Raw genomic sequence first — 12,453 nt, forward strand, 5'->3', positions numbered from 1 at the left:
ATTTTTCAAACCAGAGTATATTTAGGAGGAGCTGTGTAAGAATTCAGAAAAGCTTTTTCAAAAGGATTTCAAAAGGTTATAGACCTATGACACATCAATCTCCCACCAAATACGTCTATAATTTGGTAATTTAAAATGATACTACTACCTGCTTGAGTTTGACGCATTTTCTCATCTGTATAATGAGGATAATACTTGCTTCATGGAGAACATGTGAAGATTAAGTGGAAAAAATATGACCCATGACAGCCCTGGCCAGTGTGGCTCCTTTGGTTGGAGCATTCTCCCCGCACCGATGGGTCATGAGTTTGATTCTTGGTCAGGGCGCATGCCCAGGTTGCCGGTTCAATCCCTGGTCAAACCTTGTCAAGTTGAACCTGGTCAGGAAGTGTACAGGAGGCAACTGATAGATGTTTCTCACATCAATATTTCTCTCTCCCTCTCTCTCTCTCTCTCTCTCTTCTCTCTTTCTCATCAATAAAAACATATCCTCTGGTGAGGCTTAAAAAATAAGTATATATATGGGCCATGACAGGCACATCGTAAGTATTCCAGGCATCCCACCAGAGCTATAAGTTTATCTGTTTTGTTGTTAACACTGATATTCTCTCTGTTAGTTAGAACACAACTGAGGAACACAAAGAGAATGTTTTTATTCTTTGATATATAAAACCAAGAAAACTTTAACACGTAATACAATATTGTTTGTTTTTTAAAGAAAATGGCAGAAGTATAGACCTGGGTAGAAAAATACACTCAAGCAGCTATTCCAAGCAGTTTGTAACTCCTAAAATTCTGAATAGCACACAATCTTTTTTTTTTTTCTTTAAAAAAATTATTCACATTTGCTTAACAACTTAAAACATGGTAAGAAATATAACTTTATTTCTTGGTAACAGACCCAGTTATATCAATAAGATACTCTTCAGCCAGCAATAACTTAGTAAAATAACATTTCCTTTGTGGTAGTATGTTACATTAGAGTTTTGGTTTTATAATACATGTCATGGTTAAAAAAAAAAAAAAAAATACCTCCGACTGCTGGGGCACCAAACAAGGTGCTTGCACAGTTCATTGGAACCCATGGATTTGGGAGTGTGTGCACTCTCACTAGGACCTCAAAGTGGGGAGTGTCTTTGGTCTTCCCTGTGCCAAGGGAAAAATGGGTAGAAGAGAGACTGGCATTCAAATAAAAAAACCGAACATAGGCGCAGGGCACAAGTACTCAATAAAAGCTATTTCTGAACAATAAATACTTTATGCACAAAAGAAAGATACTTTTTTTTCACTTAACAAGTTCAGGAAAAATGAAAACAGTGAGATAGTTTTTAGACAGTCTGACATCCATGAAGGAAGGACAGGTCTGCCATTGACCAGCAGGGGGTGCTGGGCCACCGGAGAAGCAGCTTGCATTGAAAAAGGCCACCTAAAAAATATTGTATATGAAAGCTTTATTTGGTCAAAGTTTAGTCCTCAAAATATAACTGTAACATTTTCTCAATATCGGATTCAAACATAATATACACTTCATATAAAATTTCATTGGTATAAACATGAATAAAACATTCAAAATTCCCAAATATGTAAATATTGCTAAAAAAGATCAAAGGGAAGTGGCAATGGATTTAATCCGACATAAAAAACCATCACGTTTCATATGAAGATATTTTAAAATGAAGGTAACAGACATAGTCCCAAATGTCTGTGAGCTTTCAAAGGCTTGTCTGGAGGTACGGTAGGGTTGTCCACCATTTCTAGGGAAACATTTCAGAAATTGTGCTCAGAGTCAGTGAAGTCATTGGAAAAGACTGGTTTTTTAACTCCAAGTAAATACTGGCTTTTGATCACAAATGGAATTGCCAAGCAGAGCTGGCTGCTTTCCTGAGGGCTGCTGATAGACCTCGGGGCGTCCCAGGTCACGGGCATGACCTCGGAGAGCTCCTTTTCCCAGTGAGGTCTGGGGGTGCAGCTCCCATTTGGCTATTTGAAACAGGACTATGAACTGACCATTTGAAATTTGTCTTCTACAGTCACACCTCTTAGAGATGTGGGTGCGTCTGTTCTTAAAAACCAGTCTTTCCCTTCTCGCCATGTACCTTCTTCGCTGCGTCCAGCCCACCAGAAGGTTCCACGCGAAACGGAGAAGACTGTGGCCGCCAACACGTAGGTGTGTTTGCATCGCTGACGTTAAAAAACACGAATCTGTCCTTTTAAAGGGTAATTTTAAAGCTTCCTTTAAAAAAAATAAAGTCTTTTAAAAAAATTTTTTTAAAAAGCAAGTATTTTCGACACTTGGTCAGAAAATAACTTTACAAAGGCCCTGGACCTGCAACGGGCCTGGTGTGTGCACGCAAAAGTGGGCACCTTCCGTTTGTGGAGAAATTTATTTAAAAAAAAAAAAAATAGGCAGTATTTTTCATTTTCTGTCCATCCGTTGAAACATCGAGTAGGGTTGTGGAAGAAAAGGAAGGGATAAATAAAAATACAGAGGAGGAGGGGTGACATATACAATTATTTTCTTATTTAAACAAAACAAAAAACAAAAAAAACGGGAGGGGACTGGTCCCTGGGGCTGGGCCAGGATGCTACAGGGGGACGCCCGGCGGCGCTGCAGGCAGGGCGCCCCGCTAGAGGGTGACGGCCGGGCCGTGCTCCTCCACGCCGCCAGGGGGCAGCGCCAGGCTGTGGCGGGGGTCGGACCGCAGGGAGCTGATGAGCCTGTGGAGGCTGTGGAGGCTGCTCTCGCGGCTCTGGGCGCCGCCGCCGTGCAGTCCGGACGCCGGGCCCGAACCGTTGAGCCGGGTGAGGCCGCCGCCGCCGCCGCCGCCGGGAGGCGGTAGCCGCGGGGCCGCCCGGGGCTCCAGGTCGCCCTCCAGCACCACGTCGGGCTCCTCGTCGCTCTCCATGTCGTCGGCGGCGGCGGCGGGCAGGCCGGGCGGCGCGGGCGCCTGCAGGCTGTGGCGGCTGCTGGCCGCGCTGTCCGAGGAGCGGCCCGAGCTGCCGGAGGCCGCGCGGCCGCCGCGCAGCACGTTGTTGCGCTGGTTGGCCGGCTTGACAGTGACGATGAGGTTGTGGCTGTTGGCGATCATCATGTCCGTGACCTGGTCCAGCGTCTTGCCCGCCACCTCGATGCCGTTCACCTCCAGCACCTCGTCGTCCACGGCCAGCAGCCCCGTGCTCTCGGCCAGGCCGCCCGGCACCATGCGCGAGATGAAGATGCCCGGCACCTTCTCCAGCCCCTGCGGCGCCACCCGCACGCTCACGCCGTCGCGGATGTAGAAGCCCAGCGGCTTCTGGCAGCCGTGCCGGTACAGCCGCACGCGCCGGTGCGTCTCGGGCAGGATGTCCACGTCGATGATGGAGGACACAGGGCGGAAGTCGTGCGGGAGCCCGATGTGCAGGTGCGCGCGCCGGCGGGGCCCCTCCTCGCGCAGCGCCAGCGCCTTCTTGCGCCGCGAGAGCGAGCCGGTCGCCAGGCCGCCGCCGTGCTCGGCCTCCTCTGCAAGAGAAGAGGAGAGTCAGGACAGGGGACCCAGCGACAAAAGCACAACAAAGCAGCGCAGCCGCCTGCAGCCCGGGCTGCATCCGGCCCATCTCGGCTCTCCCTGCGGCTCACCTTTCAGCGGCTTCTCAGACTCTGCCCCCCTCCACGGGACCCCGGGGACCATCGGAAGAGTGGAGGCCACACTAACCCCAGCCCCCAAGTCACTCACACACACACACACACACACACACACTCTCACACACACACTCACACACCAAACACACACACACTCTCACACACACACTCACACACCAAACACACACACACATTCACACTCACACACTCTCTCCCTCTCTCTCACACACACACACACACTCACACACCAAACACACACACACTCACACACACACACTCACACACCAAACACACACACACATTCACACTCACATACACTCTCTCTCACACACACACACACACACACACACACTTCGGGGTTGAACTGTCTGTTCATTCTGTCACATTTTCCCGTTCTGGAAAGCATCAAACATCCTCCAGGGTAATGATATGCTCACAGCCATCCTGGTAGCAGCTGGGCTAGCCCAACAGTATTCACCATGAGGCCAAGTTCAAGTGCAGCCACGTCCCCCCAATGGACTTCCAACCAATCTCAAAACCGCACCTGCACCCACGGCAACCAATGAAACGATGGGAAGATTACGAGGTACTAACAAGACACCGCGATACAGAGAGTGAACAATAGACGGAAGGGTTAGGAGTGCCGGTCAGTTCTGGGAAGATGGTGGAGAGGAAGTACCAGGAATTTCTCCCCAGCAGGACAGAAACTGTCTGGTGACACCATTTGGGAACTCTGGAGTCTGCATTGAAGGTCTGCAACTTCAAGAAGATGAGTTGGACAGTAATAATGGTCAATTTTGGTAAATTCCATTGTCTAGCACAGTGAGGCTGCCCATGCCCCCCCCCCCCCCCCCAACTCCCTGGCAGGCAGCTGTGCACGTGGTTTCTGGTTTCCTACACAGCAGCTCCTACAGACTGTGGAAGCCAATGTGGTCAAAAAGACTGTCTTCCAAATACTGGGAGCCAGTGCCGATGGCTGATTGCTGCTTCTGGCTAAAAGAGATGCAGACAAAGAGATGGGTAGCCATGGTCGTTGCCCCTCCCCCTAGGTATGAAGCCCCTCCCCAGCTCAAGTGGCTTCTGTGAGATTTAAAGGGAGAATGTCCGGGAGCCAGACATTAAAACTAGGATGTTCAAAAACAACTGTCACCTTGGCCTGGTGGCTCGGTTGGGGTGTTGTCTGGTGAACCAAAACGTTGCGGATCCAGTTCCTGGTTAAGGCACACACCCAGGTTGCCCATTCGAACCCCGATGGGGGTGTATACGGGAGGCAGCCAATCGTTTCTTTCTCTCATTCCTGAGTTTCCCCTCTCTCTAAAATCGATGGAAACATATCTTCAGATAGGAACTTTTTTTTTCTTTAATCACAAAAACAACTACACATAGAGGAAAATTACAAAGTGGCAACACATTCCCAAAGAAGACCCGAGGAAACATCTCAGGCTCATTCGAGGCACAGAGAGAGCCTATAAAAAAAAATAAAAATAAAAGACTAAACCAGCAAACCCTGGAGAAGGGGGAGAATCTGATTCCCAGAGTTAAGTTATTAGATCCAAATGTCCAGTGTTCAAGAAAAAAACCACAAGATATTCAAAGCCACGGGAGAGTATGTTCCATTAAAAAAAGAAACAAGCCGCCTCCTTCCCAAAACTACTCTGAAAAGGCAAGGCCAGAAAGCAAATGTGAACAAACTGGAAATATCACTACATGATAGGAAACCTAAGAGGAAACCAAATAGAAATTCTGGAGCTGAAAGGTATAATAACTGAAGTACAAAATTCACAAAATACACTAGGGGGGTTCAAAGTCAGCTTTGAATTAGCAAAAGGAGGAATCAATGAGCCTAAGCTAGGACAATGCATTATTATTGCTGAGAAACTAAAAGGAAAAAATTGGAGAAAAGTGAATGTGTAGTGCCTCAGGGACCTGTGGGACACCACAAAGCACACTGTAAACAATAATAAAAATGGAGTCCCTTTAAAACGGAGCCAGCCGGAGCTGCCCTCCCAAAGGAACTGCCTTGCATATCTTATGCCTCAAATCTTTGGATATGAAAGCAGGACAAAATAACTTTGGACTGGGCCTAAGCAATCTTGAGCCCTCCCTCCCCCCCAATTGTTTGCAAAGATAACAAGAAAACAGTTATTATGACTACTAGATTGATGGCTACTCAACTGAAAATTGAGAGCATTATTTAGAATTGGCGACACCATGTTATGTTATCTGCATCTGTAGAAATGCCTTCCTTCTATGGATATAAATGTTCCCCTCCCCTTTCTCATAAATACCCATTGCCTTTGTCTCCTTACCAGAACACTATTTGAGCTTCTACCTGAATCAGTGCTTCCTGGATAGCTATTCTTACTGATCTCAAATAAACATGTGTTTGCTTCTCATCTTGAAAGGCCTTCTATTTTAGGCCAACAAAACCAACATGTGCATCATGGGAGTTCCAGAAGAAGAGAAAGGGATGGAGAGAGAATATTTGAAGAGGAAATGCCTGAAACCTCTCAACTTTGATGAAATGCATGAATATAAACATCCAAGCTCAATGAACTCTATGTAAGATGAAGTCAAAGAGACCCAAACTGAGATACATTACAATCAAATTTTCAAAAGACAAAATAAAGAGAAAATCTTAAAAGTAAGAGAGAAGGTGGGATGCCCTTGCTGGTCTGGATCCATCCCGCTGTTGTTTGCACCAATTGTTGGGAGCCACCTAGAGGCTGCTTTTATATCGTTTCTTCCTTGCAGAGCATCTAGGAAGGGAAAGCAGCCCCGGTGCCCAAAGCCAACTTACAGGAGGCTGGAGGTGCTGTAGAGTCGTGCCAGGGGTGCAGATCCATTGGTGCCTGGCCCTTTCTCTAGAGATTGGACCTGCAGGATTACTGAGGGAGTGTATGATTGCCGCTGGGCCAGTGGGCCCCCAAGACCAGTCGTTCGACTGAGTGCAGTGATTACAGGGTGCAGCTCCTGCATTGAGCATCTGCCCCTGGTGGTCAGTGCGTGGCATAGCGACCAGTGTCAACTGGTTGACTGGTCGACTGGTCATTCAGTTGCTTAGGCATATATATATATATATATATATATATATATATATAATTTCAATCTAGCAAGAAGATATAGCAATCAAACATTTATACATCTACTGAAAGCAAAAACTGACAAAACTTAAGGAAGTGAGTTTTATAATAGAAGTTGGACTTCAATACACAACTCAAAAATGACCAGAGAGAAGATAAGTAAGGAAATAGAAAATTTAACACAATAACCCACTATATCTAATGGACTTATACAGAACACTCCACCCAACTACAACAGCTCCAACCATTGAGCACACCATCCAGGGACAAATTGATTACTTAGATGAAATGGACAAATTCCTAGAAACTCAAAACCTGCAAAGTCTAAATCATGAAGAAATTTTAAAAAGCTACACATCAATATTCCTTATAAACATTGATGTAAAAATGTTCAACAAAATACCATCCAACAGCAGATTAAAAGGATTCTATAAGACCAAATGAGATTTTTCCTGAGATGCAAGGTTTAACATAGGGGGAAAATCAATTCAATAAGACACCTAAACAAAATGAAGTGGGGCGGACATGATCATCTCAATTGGTGCAGAAAAAACACCGGACAAAATTCCACACTCTTTCATTATAAAAATTCTCAACAAAGTAGGAATAGAAGGAAACACCTTAACATAATAAAAGTGATGTCTGAAAAACCCAGAGCAAACATCAGATCAATGGTGAACGACTGAAAACTTTTCCTCTAAGATCAGGAATAAGACACGGATGTCTACTTTCACCACTTCGGTTCAACACAGTACTGGAAGTTCTAGCCAGAGCAGTTAGACAAGAAAAAGAAAGAAAAGGCCTACCAATTGGGGGGAAAGAAGTAAAATTATCTCTATTTTCAGGTATGATCCTACACATAGAAAAATCCTAAAGACACCACAAAAAAAGTTGTTAGATCTAATAAATGAATTCAGCAAAGTAACAGGATACAAAGCCGGTACACGAAAAGCAGTTGCATTTCTATCCACGAGCAAGCAAGGAATGACTTGAAAAGGAAATGACCTGTCAGGCAGGTGCCATTGGGAAATACTGAGTGTTTGAAAAACAGCGTGTTTGGTTTATGGTGTGTGTGTGTGTGTGTGTGTGTGTGTGTGTGTGTGTGTATATATATATATATATATATATATATATATATATTATACCTCTTTTTTTTTTTTCTTTTGACATGGGAAAAGTATAAGAAAAGCACTGGGAGCAGATGGAGGCGGTTTATGGGGGCAGGAGATGAGGGCTGTCCACACAGACGAGAGGAGGAACCAGCCATCCGCAAAGGTGTGCCCACTCCCACACGCGCATGTCATGTTTGGTGTGGATGGTCCGGTGGAATTTTTGCTGCGTCCAAGAGCCTCCCCCGTTTGGGGTGGGAGCCGTCTTCATTGCTTTGCTAATGAAAACCTGACAAGAGTGCTGTTTCTCTCCATACCCTCCTCCTTTTGCCAAAGGCTGACCATTTCTCTGATTGGTGCCCCAAAGCAGCCATAGCGAGAACAGCTCACAGGCAACCACAGAACAGTCAGAGTGTCAACTACATGGTCCCTTCCTCATTCTGAGGATGTGAGATAAAATATGAATGGATTAAAAAGCAATAAACTGCCCTAACTGGTTTGGCTAAGTGGATAAGAGTATTGACCTGCAGACCCAAGGGTCCCTGGTCAGGGGCATGCAGGAGGCAACCAATCTATGTATTTCTCTCTCATCAATATTCCTCTCTGGCCAAAACCAGTTTGGCTCAGTGGATAGAGCGTCAGCCTGTGAACTGAAAAGCCCCAGGTTCGATTCCAGTCAAGGGCAAGAAATACATCTACTGATAGCAAAAACTGTAGCGGGCACATCCCCAGCAGGGGGTAGTGCAGGAGGCAGCTGATCGGTGTTTCTCATCGATGTTTCTAACTCCCTGCCCCTCTCCCTTCCTCTCTGTAAAAATCAATAAAATAAAATAAAATAAAAATAAAAAATAAAAATAATAAAAATAATAAAAATAAATAAATATATATATCTTTCCCTCTCTCTTCCACTCTCCCTAAAAATCAATGGAAAGCCGAAACCGGTTTGGCTCAGTGGTAGATGCTCCAGAAAGTTCGGTTCCGGTCAAGGGCATGTACATTGGTTGTGGGCACATCACCGGTGGGGGGTGTGCAGGAGGCAGCTCGTCGATGTTTCTCTCTCATCGACATTTCTAGCTCTCTAGCTCTCTCCCTTCCTCTCTGTAAAAAAAATCAATGGAAAAAATATCCTCGGGTGAGAATTAAAATCAATGAATTAATTTAAAAGAAAGCAATAAACCACAGAAAGCATGAATGAGAATGTTGGGAAGAAAAAGGAAAAAATGGGAGGAGAGTGATTTGAGAATAATCATAGGAACCACCAAGAGAAGGCCCTCAAATGCCTAACCTATAAACAAGGAAATTTCTCCCAGCTCAGTTCCCTCCAAAAAAGGTATTAATACTTCCCTTAATTTGCCGGATCCCCGCCCACACCCTCCCCAGGGCCTACACCTGTCCAGACCCCCAGGCAGCTGGGCCCTGCCCTTCACAGAGCAGGCTCACCACCAGAGTTTTCTGGGGATTGCAGAGCTTGGTCGCCGCTCAGGAAAGGACTTCGAAGACAAAGTAACTCCCACGTGTGGAGCGGGAATTCAGGCAGATGGGAGCGGAGGCCTCGACAGGCCCTCGTGCAGGCTCGAGCTGGATGCCAGGACACCTGGGCGTGACGAGGGCTCAGTCCTCGGAGCCAGAATCCCATGCCAGCCTTCAGCAGATGGATCAATGAATTAATTACAGCATCAACCAAATTATCATCTCCTCTTAGTCCTCACCCAAGCAAAGGTTCTTATTGACTTCAGAGACAGAGGAAGGGAGAGGAAGAAAGAGAACATTTGGTGTATGAGAGAAACATCGACCAGATGCCTTCCAACCGGGGATTGAACCTGCAATCTGGGTATGTGCCCAAATGGGAATGAAATCTTCAACCTTCTGGACGATGCTCCAACCAACTGAGCCACACTGGCCAGAGCAAATTATCAATTTTTTTTATTCCATATTGATATAGCAAGGTCCAGAAGGATTTCTGAAATAAAGTGATTTAAAAAAGAAAAATAACATATGAGCACATTCTGCTCTGCTCCACAGACATGCCCCCAACATGTGGGTCTATCGGGCCCCTTCCATACATTCACTGGGTCCACGTATGGCTGTCTGTGCTTTTGTTCCTTGGCTTCCAATGCTGACGACTGACCAGTGTGTGTTCCTAGCGAGCATGCAGCCTCTGTACTCAGCGCATGCTCCTACTGGCATCAGGCCCTGTGACTTTAGCAACACAGTGATGAGTTAGAGAGTCTGTCCTGAAGAAACCATGAAGCTAGTGGGAAAGCCGGGGGGTGGGGGGGGAGAGAGAAAGAGAGAAAGAGAGAGAGAGAGAGAGAGAGGGAGGGAGGGAGGGAGGGAGGGAGGGAGGGAGGGAGGGAGGGAGGGAGGGAGGGAGAGGGAGAGGAGAGGGAGGCATGCTTTTAAATGAAGCTGGAAAACGCTGTAAGAAGAGTACGTTCTGGCCTTGACGGGAACAGTGAGGGTGGGGCATCCTGCCCTAAGTCTGCGGGAACTGCCTCCCCCCAGCTACAAGGCGGAGTAACAGGAGACACAAAGTCAGACCCACACAAACATCAGTTAAAGGAAAGCATGAGATGCTCCGCTGACGTCAGATGAAGGAGATTCAGGCAAAGGGGCCGAGAGAAACAGAGATAGGAAGGGACACACGAGGACAAAACCCTAACCCACCACATTGTGGGAAATATGTGCAAGTTCTGGAAAGCAAAACTAACAAACTAAAAAAAAAAAAAAAAGACAAGCAAAGCCTCGGAAGAGCTGAAAGGAGAGACAGAGCCCCAGTTACAGCTGGAGACACCAACCCTCCTCTCATTCACAGAACAAGTTTGCCGAGAATTAGCAATACACTCAACAGGATGGTCGACCAGCAGGGCTCAGCGGACACATCAGAACAACCAACAGCAGTGGACACCCATTCAAGTGCCCGTGGAACGTAGCCAAGACAGACTAGACCATAGCCTGGGCCATGCAAAACTCAACAGATCCTCTAAAACTGCAATCACACTGAGTGTGCTCTCTGACAGTGTGCTTCTGAGTCATGACTCAAACTTGAAATCAATACCAGAGAGAGACCACAGGAAAATCTCCAAACACTCAGGAAACAACACACTTATAAATAATCTATGGGTCAGAGAGGAAGGTTCCAAGGAAGAAGCCACACTAACCCGAGTGAACACAAAGCATGGCCGAGGAGCCACACTGACCAACACGGGGCAGGGGGAGAGGGTAAGAGGGGGCGGTGCGGAGTGTGTGGCACCAAATGCATCAGAGAGGGAAAGTCAACTCAGGGATCTAGGCCTCAGCCTCAGAAACGTAGAAAAAGAGCAACATAAGGCCAAGCGAGACAAAGGAAAAAAACCGTAAGGATAAATAGTGACTCAATAAAACTGCAACCAGAAAAAAAAAAAAACAGAGAAAATCAACGAAGCTAACCACTGGGTCTTTCTGCTGCAGTGAGATGAGGCCAGAGCTGTGGTCCTGGCCATGTCCCGTCTCTGCTGCCCCCGTACCCAGTTCTACCAGGGCCTGTCCTCCATCTGCCTCACACACTATGTCACCAAGTCAAACCGCTGGTCTTTTTCCTGGAATCCAGATGCTTCCATGACATGTTCTCTTCTTATCTAAAAGGTGACAGACAACTTAGCACTTTCATTTCAGTTTCTGGGGGGTCCACATTGCTCTCTCTTCCCTAGTGTCCTGTCTGAATGCCGTGTCCAGAGCAGAGCTCCCCCTGGGCCCTGGACCTCTCAGGCCCTTAGGGAGGACGGCGTGTCGGGGCGCCTTCGGACAACAATCTGTAATCCCAGCCAACGGCACCGTCTAATACATGCTTGTAGTAAATGGCGTTGAACTGCTAACCTAGGAAGTTGCCAGAAAGCCATTTATCATTTCCACTTAGTTCCTGAGTGACAAACCTACCACGTTGCCCACAAATGGACCTGTAAACAAAGGCTGAGGCTCTTGGCTTGTGTGTTTCCTTCTGAAAGGAAGGCAGGGACACCCACATGCTGCCTGACACACAGCCCGGCTCCCCGCGGCCTGGGGCCAACGACTGTGTCCTTGCTGCCCCCTGTCCGTCCCCAAGGGAATCCAGCCAGTGTCTGTCAACGGGAGTCCCGCCCTCATCCCGGGAAACCCCAGCAAGGCAGCACGGGGCGGGGGGGGGTGGGGGGGGGTCAGCTGCTGAGCTCAGTGGCCTCCCCGCCTGCAGGACGTCAGGACCCTCATCCTGGTGGAAGCTCTGGAATTGGGTTTTGAGAAGATCAGGTGGGGAGCTGGTAAGAAGGCCTCGCGCGGTGTCGGCGGGGAGCGAATGATCCGTGTCCTTAGGGCCCACCGCCTGGCTGGCCCTCTCGCTCCAGGATGGCCAAGTAGGCCAGGGAAATGAGTCTCCCAAGCCCTTACTTTCTAGCAATTCACAAACAGAAATATAGCGATTGCTCATATTGGCCTAATTATGAGTCAGGCAGTAACTACCGTCAAAACCAGCCCTGACTTTTAAATGCCACGCTATGTTTTTGTTGTTCAAATCACTGTTAATCCATGTAGCAACTATATCTGCACGCCAGTGTCTGAGTTCCTTAGTCATTCTGGCTTTTTGCGCACAATTTTGACTTTGAAACTTTTCTTTGAACTACATATTATT

General features: G+C 47.1%; 1 protein-coding gene across 1 annotated transcript in view; it reads right to left on the bottom strand.

The window, feature by feature from the left end:
* Nucleotides 1–633: 633 nt before the first annotated feature.
* The window catches only part of PARD6G (par-6 family cell polarity regulator gamma), a 70,151-nt gene continuing 58,331 nt past the window's right edge, over nt 634–12,453 (bottom strand). The window contains exon 3 of the mRNA XM_036418146.2: nt 634–3,499. Coding sequence (XP_036274039.1) covers nt 2,628–3,499 — 872 coding nt within the window. The 3' untranslated portion in view covers nt 634–2,627. The remainder of the gene's footprint in view (nt 3,500–12,453) is intronic.

Source organism: Pipistrellus kuhlii, unplaced genomic scaffold, assembly GCF_014108245.1.
Source record: "Pipistrellus kuhlii isolate mPipKuh1 unplaced genomic scaffold, mPipKuh1.p scaffold_m20_p_6, whole genome shotgun sequence".
NCBI classification, from domain to species: Eukaryota; Metazoa; Chordata; class Mammalia; order Chiroptera; family Vespertilionidae; genus Pipistrellus; species Pipistrellus kuhlii.